The sequence below is a fragment of the Saccoglossus kowalevskii genome, chromosome 6 (assembly GCF_978046115.1).
Source record: "Saccoglossus kowalevskii chromosome 6, keSacKowa6.1, whole genome shotgun sequence".
Taxonomy (NCBI): Eukaryota; Metazoa; Hemichordata; class Enteropneusta; family Harrimaniidae; genus Saccoglossus; species Saccoglossus kowalevskii.
This window is the reverse complement of record NC_140646.1, coordinates 4,854,220-4,878,839: the sequence shown is the minus strand read 5'-3', so window position 1 is coordinate 4,878,839 and position 24,620 is coordinate 4,854,220. Positions and strand designations below refer to the sequence as shown.

The window sequence follows — 24,620 nt, the reverse complement described above, 5'->3', positions numbered from 1 at the left end:
AAGTTATCGCGGAAAATCAGTATGCACATTATAGTTAACAAGATATACCCGAGTAATGATTTTCTATGTAGCACCAGAAACATGTGAAATCGTGAATTTATAATTATAAGTTTTCTCTTTAATTGCATATTTTGTTACAAGTAATTCGAAAATTCGCTACGATCAGTTCAGATTCTTATTACTATACAAGGGTATACTACCAAGTCTCGCGTGACTTCGTTATTCTCAGCTGAAACATTTTCGCTTGGCTGGTGTGTCTGATATTTGCAGTATCGTTACTGTGATAATCATGAATCCATTAGTTCAGTTCAAAGAAATAGGTGAAGCATTTGTGGATGCATATTACAAGATGTTTGATACAAATCGGCCGGCACTCTCCACGCTTTATGTAAGTAAAATGCCGTATCACTAAGTGAATGTTGTCCTAGAAATACATGTAATGATGTATGATAGAAGTCAGAACAGGTGCCATCATCAACATAGCTCTGGTTCAGTCCCATGTATTTATTACGTATTTGTTGGTGACTGGACGACAATGTCAAACGATACGTAAACATATAGAGGCAGGACACTGTCGGTTGCAACTCGAACGCAACATGGGCTACGGAACCACAATTTGTCGACAGCACAGCGCCACCATTCGTCTGAGTAAATTCTAGACGTTTCCTTTAGGCGTTTGACTCGTCATAGACAACTGTTAATCAAACTCTAAGCTTATGGTATTTCAGATGAAGTCCTGAAATAGATTGAATCTTTTCTTACTGGAGTTGTTATTAATGGTCAGTGTTCTGAATTTGCGCCAAGGTTTAGTGGGTAGTGGATCCAGGATAGTGACTGTGTGTAAGAACCTGTATTCTCTTCATCAATGAACTGCCTGACGTTGTTTATACTGGTATCAAGCACAGTCAGCTGGCGCACACGTGATAATAAAATAAATACGATATTTACTAAATGGGGGCCGCCGTCTTGAATGACGCATAAAACTAAATAAGAGACAAGTTGTGAAACGCGTTTTTCAGATTCCTACAAATCAAGACAAAAATATGAATTTTTCACAAAAATACGGTCCGTTTGAGTTATATTAAGCCAACCGATAACAAAATTCAACCAAATTCGGCGTTTTTGTGTGAAAAAATCCCTTGCATACGAACACCTAATTACGCCAAGAACCTAGAACACTAAGCCGGGGTATTTGAAACTAAAAATTGGCATTCCAGCTCAGCAGCCAATCAGCGACGGCCTAACGCTTAGATGACAATTTCGGTTTCAAATAGTTAGGGTTTTCATCACCACATTAATTGTACATGTATACAAAATGTATGTGTAAAAAGCCACTAGTATTCTGGGTATTGTATGTTGATCTTCATCTTCTTGGATGCTGAGTCACTAGTTTTGCTTTATAAAGCCTTAGTTAGACTTTAAGTATAATACCCCATTCTTTGCACCATATAAACTTTGGCCTATTATACTTTAAAAGCTGTTCAGCATTGAGCCACTAAACTTTTTCCTACACTGAAATTTCTGGACAAGTCTCTTACAGTATCCACACTGGCATACAGGTGGTTATGTGAGGATATAATTCAATCTTATAAATACCAAAACTACAAATACTCAACCAAGCAGGATATGGTCCACCCAAAACATATTTAACAAGATTTGATATACACTGGAATAATTAGCTCTGAAATATAAATACCAGGACATTAATCAATCACCATCACAATCAATCAAAATTAATGCTCTAAACAATGAATAGACTTGTGGGTTGCAACACAGTAATTTAAAAGTAGGTATTTAGTATTTATATATGAAAGGCCCAATGAAGACACATGGCTTCATTACTCACAACAACGATCATTATAATCCTGGTGTAAATAATATTCAAAGTAATGTTCATATACACTACTTAAATATGAAATGTACAAAAAAAGTACAGCTTCATTACTCACAACATATTTTTTTTTTTTAGGCCATTTTTCAGAGTTCATGAAAAAAATGCAACAAATTAACAAAAGGCGAGCCTCTTTTAATCCGGCGTACCCACACAAATTCGGCGCACCCACGCAAATTCAAGGCTAGTTTTTCACTGCGCCTCCCTGCTCGCCGGGCTAGCCCACGGTGCACCCTCGCCTCGCCGCTCGTGATTTTTGAGGCGCATCGCACTGTACATTTCAGCACAATGTGAGTGCCATGCACACTCTTTTCTTGAACAACACAAAATTAAATTGATAATGATGGGTTTAGTGAACCAATCGCTTAACTCCAGCACAAGGTGTCAAAGCACCCAGAACAATTGCAGTGAACCAATCACTTAACTCCAGCACAAGGTGTCAAAGCACCCAGAACAATTGCAGTGAACCAGTCACTTAACTCCAGCACATGGTGTCAAAGCACCCAGAACAATTGCAGTGAACCAATCACTTAACTCCAGCACAAGGTGTCAAAGCACCCAGAACAATTGCAGTGAACCAATCACTAAATTCCAGCACAAGGTGTCAAAGCACCCAGAACAATTGCAGTGAACCAATCACTTAACTCCAGCACAAGGTGTCAAAGCACCCAGAACAATTGCAGTGAACCAATCACTAAATCCTTGATGTCAGTTATATCAAACTGTACTGGCTTTGCAACATAGTAGTAGAAGCATTACAACTTATGAGTTTATTTCAACTGAATTCATTAGTATAATATACATAGTGGTAAATGTATCAATAAATGCAATTGCAGCTTCCCTTGACCGGCTTTCCAAATCATGGGATGATACCAGCCCTTCACATCATTGTTTGTATGTATATACTTTCTGAGTACACATTTTACAGTATGTTATGTGTATGGTCTATACATTTTATGTTATGTCTATGGATGTATACATTTTATGTTATGTGTATGGTCTATACATTTTATGTTATGTATATGGATGTACACTTTTATGTTATGTGTATGTTGTACACATGTTATTTCTATGGATGTACACATTTTATGTTATGTGTATGGTGTACACATTTTATGTTATGTCTATGGATGTATACATTTTATGTTATGTGTATGGTCTATACATTTTATGTTATGTATATGGATGTACACTTTTATGTTATGTGTATGGTCTATACATTTTATGTTATGTATATGGATGTACACTTTTATGTTATGTGTATGGTGTACACATTTTATGTTATGTCTATGGATGTATACATTTTATGTTATGTGTATGGTCTATACATTTTATGTTATGTATATGGATGTACACTTTTATGTTATGTGTATGGTCTATACATTTTATGTTATGTATATGGATGTACACTTTTATGTTATGTGTATGGTGTACACATTTTATGTTATGTCTATGGATGTATACATTTTATGTTATGTCTCTGTTATGGCTAAGATGCAGTTTACCTGACAGGTATATCAATTAGTTAATTAGGCAACCAAGATGACCTCCCTTGTCCACAAAACTATATATTTTCGGAAAGCTTATTGTATGAATTTAAAAATGGACTCTGTAGTTTGAAATATGCACAAAAATGAGTTTTTTTCGTCAAAAGTGATTTAAAAAAAATTAGCTTCTTAACCTTGCATCTGTTTCCTGTCAAAATTGGTTTACCTGACATCTGTTTACTATGAAGAAAGTGCCGTCTTGAAAACTGTCTACCAGTTGTCAATTTTGCTGGGCAGCAGCTCAAATTTCACTAATTCAAGTTTATGCATAAATTAACACCCAATTCACTACGTTCAATTACCCACCATAGACTCCGGTCAGTCAAAATGACTATTTTGAACTGTAGGCATTAATCAGCGATTCTGCCGGTGACGGAGAGATAGAATCCAGGTCAGGGGAAGCCCCATGACCTCAAGATTCTTTTACCCCTTACGTCACGAACCCACGTGACCGAGGCCACCTGGCAGCGCCACAGGTAGCCGTCCTTCACTCTTAATTTCTCTCCGCCTCGAGTGGAGATGAAATCTAGCGAGCTCTGCTGGATCGCCTGCTTTTTTTCCTGTCCGGATTTATAGCTTTGGTTGTTGCCGCTGCTCGGCATCCGACATGGTAGCTGGTAGGATAAGTTTTCCTTGTCTTTTTTTACCTTCGTGTCGTTTTCCCCTTTGCGTGTAGTATTTTTCACAGCAAAGAAATCAAAATCCGGCGCCACTACGTAATCACATGTTGATTTCATGGCGGCACCTTTTACAACTGTAATTCGTCTCCCTCATGCATGTTGTCTTTTATTTTTATTGTATTTAGCAATATATCGATGTAATGACAGCTCCAAGGCTCGCTGCCTTTTTCTTCCGGTCTCCTCGTCTTTCGAGCCGACCGTACAGTGGTTTATTCAGAATCTACCAGCATAGAACCCACATCCGAGATGCTTTGTCGTGGCTACGTGTGGGTTCCGGTTTTTTTTTGCGTGAAAGCGTGTTTTTTTCACTGGAGTTCTGAGGCCTGAGATTTTCTTTCAGAGCCATCAAAATCGCTGACACTGACCGCGTCACAGCAAGGTCGCGCGTCCAGTAAACAAATCGGTTAAAGTGAGTTGCGTGTTTTGCATGAGTGGAAAGTCCTCACGCTCGGCTACCGGTACTTCATGTACCGGGACGTCGAGTAAGAGGCCTGACGGCGGAGGTACCGATATTTTCTCGGTCTCCCCCGCTGATCGGAGGGCATCCTCACAGTCTGTTTTTTCAGGCGGTGTTTTTTACCCGATTTTACCGGCTGCAGCGAGGCTGTGCCCCTGGAGGCTTTCCTCCTATGGGGCCCGTTGCGGGTCTCTTCGTGGACCCTTCCTCGCACGGCGCCGAGTTTGCCTCCGAGTTGAGGGCTTTGGTCGAAGGACTGTCGGGGCAATTGCGTCCCTGGCAGGCCGGGTAGATCAGACGCAGTCGGAGCGAGCTGTCTCCACTGTGTCCCCTCGGTAGGCAAGCAGGAAGAGACACGAAAGCATGTTTGCATTCAAACACGTCTCTTCCGGGGAACCCCCGTTCCCAGTCACGGCTCTCCCACTATTTTGGGGGGTGGCCGAGGCTCAGGCTAATTGCACCGGTCCATCTCTGGATCCGCGAGCACTGAATGCCAACGGGGTGCTGGCAGCCAAGTCTTCGATCTCGGGGCAGGGCTTTCAGGGCAGGGCACGCGTTGACCCCCCCCTCCCCACTTTCAGCCAGCTAGGGTTCGTCACGCGGTAACGGTACAACGGTAACGAATTTATCCTTGTGTCCGGTCCCCGCTGTGGGTTTTGACTACTTTCTTACCGACCCACGGGCGTCCCCATAGGGAACCGACCCTGTCATGAGACGCACAGTCGAACACGCTTCCTTTCACATATTTTAAGTTAAAGGAGACGCAGTTCGCTCGCGTTGGATACAGCCGGTACTCCGGGCGGTCCCTCAGAGTCTTCCATCTGTATGACTCGGTGAGCCACGCTTTTGGGGTGAGGCGGAGTATCATCGATCCCAGTGATACGATGTATATACCCCCACCCTTGATCCTAAAGTGACCACCTAAGGTGGCTTCAACACTTATGGGATCACAGGCGTCGGGATCCAAAGCAACCCCGTTGGCACATCTCTCCCCTGTCCGCCTGAGTGCGGAGTGGGGCGCAGAGCACGCAAACGGTGTTGATGGGCGGCGTTGGTCAGCCGCGGAGGATGTAATGCTTAAGGCCCCCGGGTGGGGATAACGTTAGGCAACACTTCCCACTGGACCAAACGCTACCCGGTCGATGTGTCTCGGGATCAGACCCCATAGCGTGGGATGAGACCAAAACGCCCCCAACCGGATTCCAAGGCTCCTTCCCCAGACCCCGGTACCACGAATTTGGCAAACCGGGCAAAGGGGGATAGCCGCGTTCCATGGGTGTCTTTGCCAATTGAGGACGACCCATCTAGCCCTGAGGGCAGAGTTGCTTGAGCGCATTATTATGCGTGCCCAGCACTCTGGTGACCTTGGAGGCAGAACGCACCAGCCTCCTAGACCAGGCGACATTTTTACTGGTGGGCCACCGCACATCTACGTGCGACACCCCCTAGTGTTGCCTGGCTCGCTTGGCCAGGACCACTACTGTGCTACGAGACGCGGCCGTAGACGCACGTGTTTTCGCCGACAAGCTGAGCTGGGGTACGTCCCCCACCTCAGTGACGCAGACTGGACACCCTCCACCCTCTTTGTTCAGGGAATGGTGGGTACAGTCTCGAAGCTTCGGAGTGCAATGAATCAGAGGGTTCAGATCGAATCCGCTAGCCAGTTGGTCCTGCCATGGGCAAGCATGTTTGACGCTCACCTCTGCAACCGGGGGGGGGGGACAGGCATGTGTTCGGTGAGTGGCCAGATCACAACTTAGTGACTACTTCAGGCCTTGGGGAACTCGCCTCATGGGTGAAGGGAGCACCCCCCCTTGCAACTGCCGAACACATGGCCACACATCCCTGTCGTACACAGATTGCGCCGGTGTAGTCCGGTTTGGAGACTGCGGGTGACCGATACCTGAATCTTTCCAGGTGGTGACATCCGTTTACGGCATACCGCTGAAATCTCCATTTCCCCCAGTCAGTGTCTCCCCTGTTGGGCACTGCCAGGGGACTCCCGCAAGGCGGAAGCAATCAGACAGCGCCCTACGTGTTCACCAGAGGGATGAAACAGGTAGTGCTGCTGCTTCACCAGATGTCGGTACACCTCAACCCGTACCCAGACTACTGGTTACCAACAACCCGGGCAAGGGGTAATAGCCAAATGCATCAGGCTAACACAGGATTTACTTCACCAGTTGGGCTCGTTAGTAAATCAACAAGTCACACCTCGAGCAGTTGGTGTCCCTGGGCATGGAGTTTTGACACAGAGGTAAGCTTGGCTTAGCTATTTCAAGCATATTGCTTAGCGCTAAGCAGCCTAGCCGAATGCCTAGTCAGCGTTCCCTCGGTGTCCCTCCGTGAACTAATGCGGATCATCGGAATGATGACCTCTGTTCGAAGGGTCGTTCCCCAGGCCGCACTACGCAGCCGCCCGGTATAACGCTTGTTATAACGCCGAGCTCTCCTATGGGAACTAGATAGGTGGGTTTCGATCTCGGACCAAGTGAAGGAAGCCCTGCCCTGGTGGTCGTCACTGACCAACCTCGGGCAGAGGGGCCCCCTTGGACCTGCTCGCCGCAGGTATGACTCTGGTAACAGATGCCTCCCCCCAGGGTTGGGGAGCGCATCTATTGGACGAACAAGCCCAAGGATATGGCTCCCGCATAGTTTCGGGACCACCATATCAACCGGCTGTGAGCAGTGTACTTAGCACTACCACGCTTTCTACCCGTAGTTCGAGACCACAGAGTCCTGCTCCGCACAGACAACGCAGCGGTGGTCTCCTTCAAGAAGGAGGGGGGACGCATTCCCCATCGTTGTCAGTCCTAGCGGAGCAAAATCCTCCTTTGGTGCCTGGAATACAATGTGGAGCTAACCGCACACCACCTTCCAGGGGTGAGGAACAGTCTGGCGATGCCCTTTCAGGGCGACTCCGTCTCCAGAAAACGGAGTGGCTGATACCCCAGTGGGTAGCCTCCAGGCTGTTTCGGCTGTGGACGGTCCAAGGTTAGACCGTTTGCCGCACCCCGGAACACCAAGCTCCCGACGTACGTAACACTCCTGCTGACTCCGGGAGCCTGGGCCAGGGTCGCTTTGCTACCCCGCGGTCCCACTTAGTTGTGTACGCTTTTCCTCCCTTCCCGCTAGTCCACCGGGCACCGGAGAAGACTTCGACAGGTGCACACCTGCATATTATCATTGGTTGCACCCAATTGGCCAAATAGGGCCTAGTTTCCACTTCTGTCGGAAACGATAGTCGAAACACCAGCAGTGCTTCCGGACTTACCGGACATGCCGTCCCAACCAGACGGCGCACTACCACGAGCCCAGCGGGTATCACTTACTCGCATAGAGGCTCTCATTAGACCCGCACATACGAAAGCTTTATCTTTATCTTTGTCCTATGCAGCGATCGTTGGCTACAGGTCGGCCTTGTGCCCCACCATTCAAACGTACGGGAACAAGACTAACCGATTGTCCTACTATTAGGAGACTATTTACTGCTTTCCAAACGCTGAGACCCCATGCAAGGGAACTGCCCAACTGGGACTTGGCTGTGTTGTTCGCTCTAAGCAGACCGCCTTTTGAGCCTCTCTGATCAAGCACCACTCAAATTTTTGACGTGGAAAATAGTCTTTCTACTGGTCCTCGCCTCAGGTAGGCGTCGGCCAGAGCTGGGGGGCGTTGTCCTTCTCGGATGATGTACCGCCGTTATGGACAATCAAGTTGTGCTAAAGACACGAATCAGGTTTCTCGCCTAGAACCAAATCCCAGGACACGATCCTCAACCGATCGTCATCCCCCGGCTGGCAAATATTGTCAGTCCGGAAGACCAGGAGGAATTGCTTCTCTGCCCGGTCCGAGCGCTGAGTTGCTACGAGAACCATACCAGGTTTTCTAGACGGGGAACCAAACACATGTTTTTGTGTTAGGTCCTGACAACGGGATAAGCCGGTTTCCCCGACTTCCATCCCCAGGTGGATTACTACGACTGGACTGGAGGTCTATAATACACTATCCTCCTCAACACAGACCTTGCAGAGACACCAAGTACAAGAACATGAGGTCCGTGCGATTGCTAACTCACTAGCGCTAGCGTCAGGTGCCCCCCTCAAACACATTCTGAGGGCAGGCTTCTGGAGAACGCAGAACGTCTTCATCAACTACTACCTAGGAGACACCCAATCTATTGAACAGGGTCTCTTCAGGTTAGGCCCCGTCATAGCGGGTCAGGCCTTGTTTGCTGACCCAGCCCGAACGACTGCAGGGGCCTCTGCGCATAGGCGATAAGTCAGTCTCTGCATTTTTGCGGGCAGATTGTCTGTTCCACTAGCACTTCCTGGAAGCTCCCAGGTTTCGCTTCTGTCGACCTACGCCCTCATGCGAACTGTTTCGGTCCTACTTCAAGCTTATCACCCCGAGTTCGGCTTGGGTCTAGCTTTCTCGGGCACACCGAACCCTGTCACCACAGCAGCATTGGCTTCTTGCTTCGGGGACAGCACAGGCAAGGTAAGACACCACCCTTCTTGGGTCTTAACTTAGGTTTTTGGGTGTGTTTTCATCCCGGACTGGGGAAAAGTCTTTCATCATTCTCCTTTTTAGCTCCGCTGTCGACTTTGTCGAGCGGAGCTTATCATATGAGTGATTGTCCGTCGTCGTCGTCCGTGTCAATGTTTTACTTTTTCGACTTCTTCTTGAAAACTACAAGCCTAAATGCTTTGATACTTGGTGTATATGTACCTTGGGTAGACCTCTCTTAGGTTTGTTCATTTCATGTTGATATCTTTAATTCTCTAATTTTGGTGAATATTTTTGTCATTTTTGGTAAAAACTGATATTTTCGACTTCTTGTTAAAAACCGCAAGTGCAATTGCTTTGATATTACATCTATAGGTACTACATGTGGACCTCTCTCAGATTTGTTAATTTTGTAATGATATCTTTAATTCTTTAATTTTGGTGAATATTTTTGTCATTTTTGGTAAAAACTGATATTTTCGACTTCCTGTTAAAAACCGCAAGTCCAATTGCTTTGATACTACATATATAGGTACTACATGTGGACCTCTCTCAGATTTGTTCATTTCGTGATGATATCTTCAATTCTCTAATTTTGGTGAATATTTTTGTCATTTTTGGTAAAAACTGATATTTTCGACTTCTTGTTAAAAACCGCAAGTGCAAATGCTTTGATATTACATATATAGGTACTACATGTGGACCTCTCTCAGATTTGTTCATTTTGTAATGATATCTTTAATTCTCTAATTTTGGTGAATATTTTTGTCATTTTCGGTAAAAACTGATATTTTCGACTTCTTGTTAAAAACCGCAAGTGCAAATGCTTTGATATTACATATATAGGTACTACATGTGGACCTCTCTCAGATTTGTTCATTTTGTAATGATATCTTCAATTCTCTAATTTTGATGAATATTTTTGTCATTTTTGATAAAAAGTGATATTTTCAACTTCTTGTTAAAAACCGCAAGTCCAATTGCTTTGATACTACATATATAGGTACTACATGTGGACCTCTCTCAGATTTGTTTATTTCGTGATGATATCTTCAATTCTCTAATTTTGGTGAATATTTTTGTCATTTTTGGTAAAAACTGATATTTTCGACTTCTTGTTAAAAACCGCAAGTGCAAATGCTTTGATATTACATATATAGGTACTACATGTGGACCTCTCTCAGATTTGTTCATTTTGTAATGATATCTTTAATTCTCTAATTTTGGTGAATATTTTTGTCATTTTTTGGTGAAAAGTGATATTTTTGACTTCTTGTTAAAAACCGCAAGTCCAATTGCTTTGATACTACATATATAGGTACTACATGTGGACCTCTCTCAGATTTGTTTATTTCGTGATGATATCTTCAATTCTCTAATTTTGGTGAATATTTTTGTCATTTTTAGTAAAAACTGATATTTTCGACTTCTTGTTAAAAACCGCAAGTCCGATTGCTTTGATATTACATATATAGGTACTACATGTGGACCTCTCTCAGATTTGTTCATTTTGTGATGATATCTTCAATTCTCTAATTTTGGTGAATATTTTTGTCATTTTTGGTAAAAGTGATATTTTCGACTTCTTGTTGAAAACTGTAAGTCCGATTGCTTTGATATTACATATATAGGTACTACATGTGGACCTCTCTCAGATTTGTTCGTTTTGTGATGATACATTGTATCTTCAATTCTCTAATTAATTTATTTTGGTGAATATTTTTGTAATTTTTGGTAAAAAGTGATATTTTCGACTTCTTGTTAAAAACTGTAAGTCCGATTGCTTTGATACTATTCATATTGTTCATTTTCTAATGATGTCTTCAGTTCTTTAATTGAAATGTGCCTTGCTAACAGCGGAGCTATCTCAGCCGATAGGCTGCTTGTTTTCTGTTTGCTCGGAAAAACCCGCCACCTATCGGTGTCTGACTCTGCCTACAGTTCAAAATAGTCATTTTGACTGACCGGAGTCTATGGTGGGTAATTGAACGTAGTGAATTTAGGCGAGGGTTCTCCGAACCCGCCTATTCACATAGTTCATACCCACCATAGACTCCGGGTCCCCCCCAACCTCCCCACTCTTTCCGTCGCGTTGGTCTAAGTCCTCGAGGCGGAGAGAGAGGAACCAGAGTGAAGGACGGCTACCTGTGGCGCTGCCAGGTGGCCTCGGTCACGTGGGTTCGTGACGTAAGGGGTAAAAGAATCTTGAGGTCATGGGGCTTCCCCTGACCTGGATTCTATCTCTCCGTCACCCGCAGAATCGCTGATTAATGCCTACAGTTCAAAATAGTCATTTTGACTGACCGGAGTCTATGGTGGGTATGAACTATGTGAATAGGCGGGTTCGGAGAACCCTCGCCTAAGTCTAATTGTCTGTACGATTGTTGTAACACTGTTAAACAAAAAACAATGCCCCGACGGCATTTTGAAGATAAACACATTGTCAATCATTTGTTAAAGTGTCAAAAGAAAAGGTCAAAGCGTCTAGGCGCTATTTTTGTTTAAAGTTCCAGGATGTGCACAAAAAAAGAAGCTGAGATAATTGCTAATTTGCATATTTTATAGTTAAGTAAAAATATATGGCGATTTATATTGCCATTGGATTTAACAAAGTTCCACTAATGATTTTAATTTCAAATAATCAAAGAATACAGATGTTCATACAATGTCATAAAAAATAAAGTGAAATTTGTCAAAATTTGCAAAATAAACTGCATCTCTACCTTAAATCATGAAAATTGTTCTGCAAATGACAAAAAAAAATGTTGTTAGTAATGAAGTTGTACCTTTTTTCTGCATTTCATCTATACATGTAAATTACCCTGGCTGAAATGGAGCAGGGCTGGAATTTTCTTTATTATTTGAGGTCAAAGGGGAGCTGAAATGTCTCGTTTACTGTCTGAGTGACCATGAATCATAAGAGAGGGTAAAGGGTATGTTCATACTCCTAAATCTTTATCTTTGTTGAACATACTTATTTTGAGTTCCGTCTGTCAATCATTTCTCAAACATGTGTGGATTTGTTGTGTTCAATGTTGGTACATATACATAGACAAAGTAAAAAGTGATATTTTCAACTTCATGTTGAAAACCACAAGTCCGATTGCTTTGATATTATACATTTAGGTACCTCAGGTGGACCTTTCTCAGATTTGTTCATTTCATGATGATATCATCAATTTTCTAATTTTGATGACTATTTTTGATGGCTATTTTTGTTATTGTTAGTAGAAAGTGATATTTTTGACTTCTTGTTGAAAACCACAAGTCTGATTGCTTTGATATTATATATACTGTATGCTATATAGGTACTACATGTGGACTGCTCTCATGTTTGTTAATTTTGTAATGATATCTTTGATTCTCTAATTTTGATGATTATTTTTGTCATTTTTAGTAAAAAGTTATATTTTCAAATTCTTGCTGAAAACAGCAAGTCTGATTTCTTTAATACTATATATATTGTTCATTTTTTAATGATATCTTCAGTTCTTTAATTGAAATGTGCATTGCTAACAGCGGAGCTAGCTATCTCGGCCAAAAGACTGCTTGTTACAGACTCCAGGGAACAAATATACGTGAAGTAATTCACTCTGATGAGGGAATAGTCGAGGATAAATAAACATGGCGACAATAATGCAACATTTTATTTCCTGTCTTTGTTAGTTTTCGGGCCCATAGGGTTTTATTAGCTCCGCTGTCGACTTTGTCGAGTAGAGCTTATCATACATGTATGTGTGATTGTCCCTCGTCCGTGTCAATGTTTTACTTTTTCGACTTCTTCTTGAAAACTACAAGCCTGAATGCTTTGATACTTGGTGTATATGTACCTTGGGTAGACCTCTCTTAGATTTGTTCATTTCATGTTGATACAATGTATCTTTAATTCTTTAATTTTGGTGAATATTTTTGTCATTTTTGGTAAAAAGTGATATTTTCGACTTCTTGTTAAAAATCGCGAGTCCAATTGCTTTGATACTACATATATAGGTTCTACATGTGGACCTCTCTCAGATTTGTTCATTTCGTGATGATATCTTCAATTCTCTAATTTTGGTGAATATTTTTGGTAAAAAGTGATATTTTCGACTTCTTGTTAAAACCCGCAAGTCCGATTGCTTTGATATTACATATATAGGTACTACATGTGGACCTCTCTCAGATTTGTTTATTTTGTAATGATATCGTCAATTCTCTAATTTTGGTGAATATTTTTGTCATTTTTGGTAAAAAGTGATATTTTTGACTTCTTGTTAAAAACCGCAAGTCCAATTGCTTTGGTATTACATATATAGGTACTACATGTGGACCTCTCTCTCTCAGATTTGTTCATTTTGTGATGATATCTTCAATTCTCTAATTTTGGTGAATATTTTTGTAATTTTTGGTAAAAAGTGATATTTTCGACTTCTTGTTAAAAACCAATAGTTCAATTGCTTTGATATTACATATATAGATACTACATGTAGATCTTTCTCAGATTGTGTTTATTTCGTGATGATATCTTCGATTCTTTAATTTTGGTGAATATTTTTGTCATTTTTGGTAGAAAGTGATATTTTCGACTTCTTGTTACTACTTCTTGATACATTTGTACTATACATATTGTTCATTTTCGAAATGATGTCTTCAGTTCTTTAATTGAAATGTGCATTGCTAACAGCGGAGCTATCTCAGCCGATAGGCTGCTTGTTTACTATTTTAAATATATTTTAGTATAAGGTAGTGATTATCTGAATACTTTTGTGCAACTTGTGGAACTGTATAACGCCGTGAAGTAGCTACATGCATGTACATGCCATTTTAGCAAATTTGACTTGAAGGTCAAATGTTAACAATCTCATAAGAATATACTATAAATTAGCATTGTTTTGAATAGCAAAATTACAGATTAGCTAAATTAGTTAAAATAACGTGCTAAAAGACAATTTTTACAGTATATTATTAGTCCCCCGTCCGGACGTAGTCCGAAAACGGGGACTTATGTTTTGCCCTGTGTGCGTCCGTGCGTCCGTGATCACCTGTATCTCGAACATGCATGGACCGATTAAGTTCAAACTTCACTCATACATCACACATTATATGGGACATATGCACATGCATTTTTTTCATGATCCGATTAACGATAGCCGAATAGGGGCCATTTTAAGGCCGAAAATGCATCAAAATCGCATTTTTTCACCATTCCGGACCCGGATCTCAGTTATGCATGGACAGATTTTGTTCAAATTTGGTACATACATTAAACATAATAGGATCTTGATGCACGTCATTTTTTTTTCGGATCAGGCTTGAAATGGCCGACTGGCGGCCATTTTGTTTTAAAGAATTCAGTTCTGGATCCGTATCCGAGACATGTCTGGATTGATCAAGTTCAAATTTCACACACACAAGGTACATCATGTCATAAATATGTATGTGCATTTGTTTCATGATCTCATTAACGATAGCCAAATGGCGGCCGCTTTAAGGCCGAAAATGCATTGAAATCGCACATTTTCACCATTCCGGACCCAGATCTCAGTTATGCATGGATGGATTTTGTTCAAATTTGGTACATACATTAAACATAATAGGACCTTGATGCACGTCATTTTTTTTTTTGGATCGGGTTTGAAATGGCCGACTGGCGGCCATTTTGTTTTAAAGAATTCAGTTCTGGATCCGTATCTGAGACATGCCTGGATTGATCGATTTCAAACTTCACACACACAAGGTACATCATGTCACAAATATGTATGTGCATTTGTTTCATGATCTCATTAACGATAGCCAAATGGCGGCCGCTTTAAGGCCGAAAATGCATTGAAATCGCACATTTTCACCATTCCGGACCCGGATCTCAGTTATGCATGGATGGATTTTGTTCAAATTTGGTAAAAAAAAAAATGTACATACATTAAACATAATAGGACCTTGATGCACGTCATATTTTTTTTTGGATCGGGTTTGAAATGGCCAACTGGCGGCCATTTTGTTTTAAAGAATTCAGTTCTGGATCCGTATCTGAGACATGCCTGGATTGATCGAGTTCAAACTTCACACACACAAGGTACATCATGTCACAAATATGTATGTGCATTTGTTTCATGATCTCATTAACGATAGCCAAATGGCGGCTGCTTTAAGGCCGAAAATGCATTGAAATCGCACATTTTCACAATTCCGGACCAGGATCTCAGTTATGCATGGATGGATTTTGTTCAAATTTGGTACATACATTAAACATAATAGGACCTTGATACACGTCATTTTTTTTTTCCCGGATAAAGAATTCAGTTCTGGATCCGTATCCGAGACATGTCTGGATTGATCAAGTTCAATGTTCACACACACATGGTACATTGTACATCATGTCACAAATAGATATGTGCATTTGTTTCATGATCCGCTTAACAATAGCTGAATGATGGCCATTTTAAGGCCGAAAATGCATCAAAATCACGTATTTTCACAATTCCGGAACCGGATCTCAGTCTTGCATGGATGGATTTTGTTCAGATTTAGTACAATGTGTTGTGCATATACAGGTGCATTTCGGTCATGATCTGCTTTGAATGTATATGTCACTCAAATATGAAAGGAACGGGGACGTGTCATTGACAATGACTTGTTCTATAAGTGATTTTGTGATTGATACAGTACATGTAGTATTAATTAAGAAACACAGCTAGTGTTTTTCTTGTTGTCATGTAGTATTAATTAAGAAACACAGCTAGTGTTTTTCTTGTTGTCATGCTGTATTAATTAAGAAACACAGCTAGTGTTTTTCTTGTTGTCATGTAGTATTAATTAAGAAACACAGCTAGTGTTTTTCTTGTTGTCATGCTGTATTAATTAAGAAACACAGCTAGTGTTTTTCTTGTTGTCATGTAGTATTAATTAAGAAACACAGCTAGTGTTTTTCTTGTTGTCATGTAGTATTAATTAAGAAACACAGCTAGTGTTTTTCTTGTTGTCATGTAGTATTAATTAAGAAACACAGCTAGTGTTTTTCTTGTTGTCATGCTGTATTATTTTTTATGCAATTCATTTTATATTGTGCAGTACGTTTTGGTGAAATATTATTTAAGGAACATGAATATTTTTACTAATTATTATTATTAATTAATCATAATAACCTTATTCAAATCTAAATTTTAACCAGTACTTTTCTTGCAAAATTTTTAAATATATTATTGCAGTGTTTCAGGACTGTTTTACTCACTTTTGCCTTGCAAAGAAGAGATAATGTATTGTTAGAATCCAACCATCAGTTTGTTATTTAGTCTAGATACTCAATGGACAAGGTTGTATTAGTTATGCTATGTTTATTCACAGGGAGAAGAATCATTAATGTCATTTGAAGGAAGTCAAGTACGTGGTTCTACAAGCATTGTTGAAAAATTAGTTGTAAGTATATGGGCTTTAGTTCAAACATTCAACTTAGTAACCAATACTCGCATTTGATTTGGATTTTATCTTAGAGAAATTCTGAATCTATGATACAATGTAAATTGTAATTTCACATGTGTGTTGCAACTCAGCACTCATTCCCATTGCTAGTACAGCATGTTCTGAATTGATCCATTGATGATAGTCATCATTATATAATGTTCATTTCAGACACTGCCTTTTCAGAATATTTCACATCAGTTAACAACAGTAGATTGTCAGCCAACACTAGATGGCACTGGAATCGTTGTATTTGTGGTTGGCCAACTCAAGGTTAGTCATGTGCATCCTAATTTTTAGTTCCAGTCTGTCTGTCTGTCTGTCTGTCTGTCTGTCTGTCCATCAGGCATCATTTCTCGGGTCAAATGCACATGCCTGTCTAATGTGTCACAAAAAGGAGAGTGCTTTTGTGGTAAATAAGATTCTTCTCTTGAACTGCAACATTTGAATATAATAAATTTGTAGCGATGTTTAGTGTGCAGCATTAATATTCATTGTTATATTCATGAGCAACTAGTGCTCCAATTGGACTGAAGAGATCCCTGACAGTGCGTCTCAGTCCCATGCTCAGGCAGTCAAAGACAAGGTTGACTCGGAGCAACTAGTGCTCCAATTGGACTGAAGAGATCCCTGACAGTGTGTCTCAGTCCCATGCTCAGGCAGTCAAAGACAAGGTTGACTCGGAGCAACTAGTGCTCCAATTGGACTGAAGAGATCCCTGACAGTGTGTCTCAGTCCCATGCTCAGGCAGTCAAAGACAAGGTTGACTCGGAGCAACTAGTGCTCCAATTGGACTGAAGAGATCCCTGACAGTGTGTCTCAGTCCCATGCTCAGGCAGTCAAAGACAAGGTTGACTCGGAGCAACTAGTGCTCCAATTGGACTGAAGAGATCCCTGACAGTGTGTCTCAGTCCCATGCTCAGGCAGTCAAAGACAAGGTTGACTCGGAGCAACTAGTGCTCCAATTGGACTGAAGAGATCCCTGACAGTGTGTCTCAGTCCCATGCTCAGGCAGTCAAAGACAAGGTTGACTCGGAGCAACTAGTGCTCCAATTGGACTGAAGAGATCCCTGACAGTGTGTCTCAGTCCCATGCTCAGGCAGTCAAAGACAAGGTTGACTCGGAGCAACTAGTGCTCCAATTGGACTGAAGAGATCCCTGACAGTGTGTCTCAGTCCCATGCTCAGGCAGTCAAAGACAAGGTTGACTCGGAGCAACTTTTTCTCGGTCTGACTCAATTTTGATGTATAATATTCCCTACATACTGTAAAAATTCGATTAATTCGCGGTCTCTATTAGTTCGCGCACCCATTTTATTTTTGAACGCTAATTTTTAAATGTATCCTTTTAATTCGCGGCATTCAAAAACATGTTTAAAATTGTATCCTATTAATTCGCGGGCCAGAATAAAGTGGATAACTCAGAATATATTGCATGAAGACATTAAAAATATACATATAATGTTATGTTATCAGTATTTGGTGTCGCCGCAATCGCAGATGATCTCCGTCATCACCGCCTTTCAGTTAGCAAGCAGTTTAGGTTCGGTAAAGATTTGACGTGAAAAAAATCATTCCCCCACGACACTACAGATGTTGGGCAAGATTATTACTTAGTCGATAAATATCCATCGGTCAGCACATCGATTACGAATTTCTGTGATGGAAAGCTTAGTACATGGCTTTTTCGTCGCTGGTCCACAGGGTTGCATCCCGGGGTTGCATCGACCATGTGTCTGCCATTATTCTATTACGTCATTTAAGTGAATCGCCCTATGGAGCGTAAATTGACATTTTTGATTGGTCGGGCGATTGACCTCGTGTCACATTTCATTATACCGGATTCAGTAAAAAAACACAGAGTTAAGCGGCCATGTACCTTCTATAAATCTAACCTTGCACACATAATCTTGTACTGACGTGTTTTGTGTCCAAGAAAGACGTTCCCTTTCATTTAACCCCCAGTTAACTGATCGCGTCCATGGTATTTGTGAGAGTTGAAAGATTCTTTGAACAAATGAACTATATTGATTTGCGTCAAGCTGGGTGGCCCGAATTTAAATATCAGTGCATGAACTCTGGATGTCATTGCCCAATGCCGCACGTAATTCAAACGCGTGGTTATTAGAGTTCAGTCGAAATGTACGTGAATAATGCGATCGAAGTCCGCTACCCAGAGTTTATTATATTATAGTAAAATTTAATTTGACGTATGGTATGTTTATGTTTGCATAACTATTACAAATGCAACGCATTATCAAGTCGGTGATATTGAAATATTCACAGACCCAATACCCCGGGTCAGTGCCCTAACAATAGTAAAAAAAAAAACTAATTATCATGAAAGCAATACATTACGAAGTTGAAATATTCAGAGCTGGTACAATATTGTAAACAAATTTGCGTAATTAGAAAAGCAGTGCACTAAGTAAACGACGTTGATATATTCAAGCCAGTACAGAGTTGCATACAAGTTGCGTAATTACAGTACCTTCGGATATAATAACAATTTTACTAGTTTGACGCGCGGGGCACGAAAGAAAAAGGTTGCTAAGGTAACGCGCCAGTTCAGTGCGTGACTTGGGGTCAAACTTCGGTCAACACACACTTGATGTCAACATCGCCGCGCAACAAGTTTCGCAAAAAAGTACTTGAAGTTCAATTGCATCCCAAAATGATGTCGCTGATCACTCAGTTGTCGCAGCGTGTGTTGTGTCATGTCCATCATATATTTGGTCAACGCGAAACATTATTTTTTCTAAACATTTTCTGAGACCGATTTTATCAAAGCAGAGTTATTCCAGGCAAGATGGGCTTTGTAATATCTGCCATAACATCGCCCGGGCGATGCCTAGAAAAATAAAAAAAGGCAGTGCAGCCAGACGGCTACTTTGTAGCCACGTGTTCATTTTTTGTTTGTGTACAGAGAGTGACATTTGCCATTTTTCACTGTAACATGGTGCGTGGTCCTTGACACAGTGTGTGTTCTCTGTCCGACTATACGCCATGAATGTCGCTAGCCACGAGTCTCAGAGGCACTAAAAAACTTCCCGTAATCGTGTTCATTGGAAAACAAAACAAATCACTAATAAATTTATGAAAACAGTTCCTTTTTGAATTGATCTAAAAGTACTCGTTTAATTCGCGCACCAAAAACCAATAATTTCCGTTTTGACGCTATTAATTCGTGCACTTGAAAAAATTATTATTTTTACTACCGCGAATTAATCGAGTTTTTACGGTAGTACCATATTTGTCAACTACACGACTTATCCAAAACTTTGCCCATAGATGATGTTTCGACATGTTTCCAAAAAACACTGTCAGTTTATTTATTAGTCAAAGAAAATATCTGATGCAAATGTGCTGTAAGTATTCTAATTTAGAAGTCATTTTTATAACATTTAAATTTTTACTGGCACCTATATTAGAGTCCAAATTAAATTTGTTGTGGTTGTTGATGATGTATTCAAGAATACAATGTAAAATTGTGACTAGCTTAAATGGTAAACTGTGTTTGACAATGAACTGCCATGAAAAGTGTTAAATACTTCTTTAGAGATCTGGGATAATGTGCAGACCTGATTAGTTTTTAATTGATTGATTAATGACCCAATTTGCATATTAATTAACCAATTTTAAGCATTTTCACTTATTTTCAAAGTACCTGCAACAGATTTTAATCTTTTCACCACCAGTTTCTCTTTTTTTGGTCAAATTCACGAAATATCTTGTTTATAGTCTGCATTTTCCTTCAGAAGATTGGGACAAAAATAGCTAATTTTTTTGAGTAAAATCTGAAAATTGACTCAAATTTTGTCTGTTGGCTCTAAAATTAGGGTTCATTTCCAAATTTACATAAAATAACCAATTTGTTGGTGCTCCACAGATAACTTGAGTACCACTCATCAAATTTTAGTGAAACATAGGTGGTTTCGAGTAATCCACAGATTACTTCAGGGTTGAAATTCACGCATACACGTACTAGACATGCGATCGGTGCTATAATGAAGGCATATTATATGACTAATCTATCAGATTACAATATATGGTGATGTGATCTCAATAATAAATGTATGCATAACTGTAATATCATACATAATTACTGTTGCGGATAGGGACATGTAACTAACTGGTGCTATAGTTTTGTTATCTGACAAGATATATACCAAAATATTAAGTCGTCATTAACTGTTATACCATAGCTACTTGGAACCACCCTGATATCATTGCTTGCAGTTATATTTTTGACTCCTGTGTGTGAAGCACAAAAAGGGAGTCTTTGCAGTTAGTGTGTCTGTATGTGTGTGTCTGTGTGTGTGTGCGTGTGCGTGCGCACTGCTATCTCAAGAACCGTTTTTGATGAAACTTTATGCATAGATGCTCTGGGCCAATGTGCAGATTTGATTAGGTTTTGGTAAAAATCCATGCATATTAATTACCTAATTTGCATGGTAATTAGCTGATTTTTAGCTGTTCCATGACTGTTCCACTGATATCTAAAGAACCACTCATTGGATTTTGATGAAACTTGGCACATAGATGCTCTGAACTAATGTGCAGATTTGTTTAGTTTTGGGTAAAAATCTGTGCAATATTATTTAACTAATTTGCATAATGATTAATCAATTTTTGGCTTTTCTACTGATACATGTATCTCAAGTACTAATCATCACATTTCAATAAAACCTGGCACATAGATATCATAGAACACTGCACAGACCTGATAGTTTTTAGGTAATATCAGTACATATTAATAACCTATTTTGCATAATTAATTAATGTTCAGCTTTTGATATTTCAAGTAGTAATCATCACATTTCAATGAAACTTGGTACATAGTTACTTAAGGACTGTACAGAGACCTGATTAGCTTTGGGGTAAATATTTGTGCATATTAATTACCTAATTTGCATAATTAGTTATTTTTTCCATGAATGTTTCACTGATATTCAAAGAACCACTAATTGGATTTTAATGAAACTTTTATAAGAGTATTCATCATCACATTCCAATGAACCTAGGACTAAGCAGAGACCCAATTAGTTTTTTAGTAAATATTTATGCTTATTAATCACCTAATTAAAATAATTAATTAACACTGATATCTCAATTACTGATCATCACATTTGAATAAAATTTGGTGCATAAATGCTTTAGGACAATAGACAAGCCCGATTAATTTTGGTTTGAAATTTGTTCATATTAATAAACACAATTAATAAACACAATTTTTGCTTTATGTGAATTGGAGATGTGTTTCTAATATAGTAAATACAGTATTCCATATTTTTACTTCATGCCTCCAATACTTTCAGAACATGGTAGTTCTTTCTAAGCTTTCTTTACAGGGTCTTTCATTTTTCTTTTACATTGTTTACACATACAATCCTCATTGTCATAATCTGATCCTACAATCAATGCAAGTAAATATGTCTGTTGATGATGGTCAAGAAAATGTATAACTTGTATACATGTATCTGCTTTGTATTTCAGACAGACGAAGACAAGCCTCATGGATTTAGCCAAGTATTTCTACTGAAATTTGTGGACAACAGTTGTTATATTGCAAATGATATTTTTAGACTATCCTTGCATCATTCAGCTTGAAGGGCATTTCCTGTGAGGCCCTGCATTGACCATTAATCGTCCCCCAAAGTGATGTTCATAATATGTATATGACAGTCTTCTGTGGCACAGCAATATGTTGAATTAGTGACAGAATCAAACAGTCTCTGCAATACAGGTGAAAGATGTTAACATTTCTTACATGTAGTAGCTGGTAAAATAAAACACCAGAGAAACAAAATATCAATAAACATGGGCATGGGACTGCATCATTCAATTCATTCACATACATTCACTCAATTGAAGAAAACATTCACTGTATTTGGGATTTGAACTATCACACTAAACATGGAAACATTTGAAGATAAAGTGATTAACCATTAAGGATAATGTGATTAATTATTCTCTTATTTGAAAATGTATTTTAAGAATGAGAAGAGATGAATTTTATAGACTTCTTCCTATGGCAGTTCTTTCCTTGACCTCTTCCTATTACAGTTCTTTTCTAGACCTCTTCCTATAACAGTCCTTTCCTAGACCACTCCCTATTACAGTCCTTTCCTAGACCTTCCTATGGCAGTCCTTTCCTAGACCACTCCCTATTACAGTCCTTTCCTAGACCTTCCTATGGCAGTCCTTTCCTAAACCTCTTCCAATTACAGTTCTTTCCTAGACCACTCCCTATTACAGTCCTTTCCTAGACCTTCCTATGGCAGTCTTTTCCTAAACCTCTTCCTATGGCAGTGCTTTCCTAGACCTCTTCCTATGGCAGTGCTTTCCTAAACCTCTTCCTATGGCAGTCCTTTCCTAGACCTCTTCCTATGGCAGTCCTTTCCTAGACCTCTTCCTATGGCAGTCCTTTCCTAGACCTCTTCCTATGGCAGTCCCTTTTCTAGACCTCTTCCTATGGCAGTCCTTTCCTAGACCTCTTCCTATGGCAGTCCCTTTTCTAAACCTCTTCCTATGGCAGTCCCTTTCCTAGACCTCTTCCTATGGCAGTCCCTTTCCTAGACCTCTTCCTATGGCAGTCCTTTCCTAGACCTCTTCCTATGGCAGTCCTTTCCTAGACCTCTTCCTATGGCAGTCCCTTTTCTAAACCTCTTCCTATGGCAGTCCCTTTCCTAGACCTCTTCCTATGGCAGTCCCTTTCCTAGACCTCTTCCTATGGCAGTCCTTTCCTAGACCTCTTCCTATGGCAGTCCTTTCCTAGACCTCTTTCTATGGCAGTCCTTTCCTAAACCTCTTCCTATGGCAGTCCTTTCCCAAACCTCTTCCTATGGCAGTCCTTTCCCAAACCTCTTCCTATGGCAGTCCTTTCCTAGACCTCTTCCTATGGCAGTCCTTTCCTAGACCACTCCCTATTACAGTCCTTTCCTAAACCTCTTCCTATGGCAGTCCTTTCCTAAACCTCTTCCTATGGCAGTCCTTTCCTAGACCTCTTCCTATGGCAGTCCTTTCCCAAACCTCTTCCTATGGCAGTCCTTTCCCAAACCTCTTCCTATGGCAGTCCTTTCCTAGACCTCTTCCTATGGCAGTCCTTTCCTAAACCTCTTCCTATGGCAGTCCTTTCCTAGACCTCTTCCTATGGCAGTCCTTTCCTAGACCTCTTCCTATGGCAGTCCTTTCCTGGACCTCTTCCTATGGCAGTCCTTTCCTAGACCTTTTCCTATGACAGTCCTTTCCCATACCTCTTCCCATGGCAAACCGTTCTCTCATCATACTGCTTTCAAGATTTCTTCTATGTTAGCTCTTTTTCTTGTAAAGCAGTTTAGATCCCTAACTATGGCTAGATTCATATGACTTGAAAATATGATTCAAAATAACACCAGTCAGGCATTTCAAATGAATGAATCTGTGGAGTTATTTAAATAGTCTTTATTTCCTTACGTGTAACTAGAACTGTTAACCATGCTTTTACTCTAGTTTTCAATAAAATTTAAAATTAATATGGTCATAAGACATACGTTGTTTACTACCATAGATATATTTAATATGCATGTTAAATTTGTGGGAACGACTGTACTCATAGATATGATATAAATATTAAGTATATCTGCCTAATTTAAGTAATTACATGGTTATATTTTCAAATATGAAAACCATCTTTTATAATTATGTTACTTTTATTACTATTCCAGGCTTGGTTTGATAGTATTCAATGAGGTGTCATACATTGAGCTTGCTGTTTGTGTATTTTTTTTTATAAAATGTAGATTCAATTTAAAAAATAAAGCTAAATTTTCCATTACTCATTGTTTGTGTTTTGCACTGTTTTAATACTTAAGTTCATTGCTCTTATAGATGTCACTACACAATCACCACAAGTGTTCGAAAACAAAATCAGTTCAAATTTCATGTAGATTTATAGATGGATTATACATGTAGATTTATAGATGGATAATGCATGTAAATTTATAGATGGATTATGCATGTAAATTTATAGATGAATTATACATGAAGATTTATAGATGGATTATGCATGTAAATTTATAGATGGATTATACATGAAGAATAATGGATGAATTATACATGTAGATT

At 40.0% G+C, this 24,620-nt stretch overlaps 1 protein-coding gene across 1 annotated transcript; it reads left to right on the top strand.

Moving 5' to 3' along the window:
* The first annotated feature begins 216 nt into the window (after nucleotides 1-216).
* LOC102802019 (uncharacterized) lies at nucleotides 217-24,330 on the top strand. Its single transcript, XM_085499982.1, has 4 exons — nucleotides 217-388; nucleotides 16,402-16,473; nucleotides 16,687-16,788; nucleotides 22,011-24,330. The coding sequence occupies exons 1-4, from the start codon at nucleotides 290-292 to the stop codon at nucleotides 22,122-22,124; spliced, it is 387 nt and encodes a 128-aa protein (XP_085356108.1). The 5' UTR covers nucleotides 217-289; the 3' UTR covers nucleotides 22,125-24,330.
* The last annotated feature ends 290 nt before the right edge of the window (nucleotides 24,331-24,620 follow it).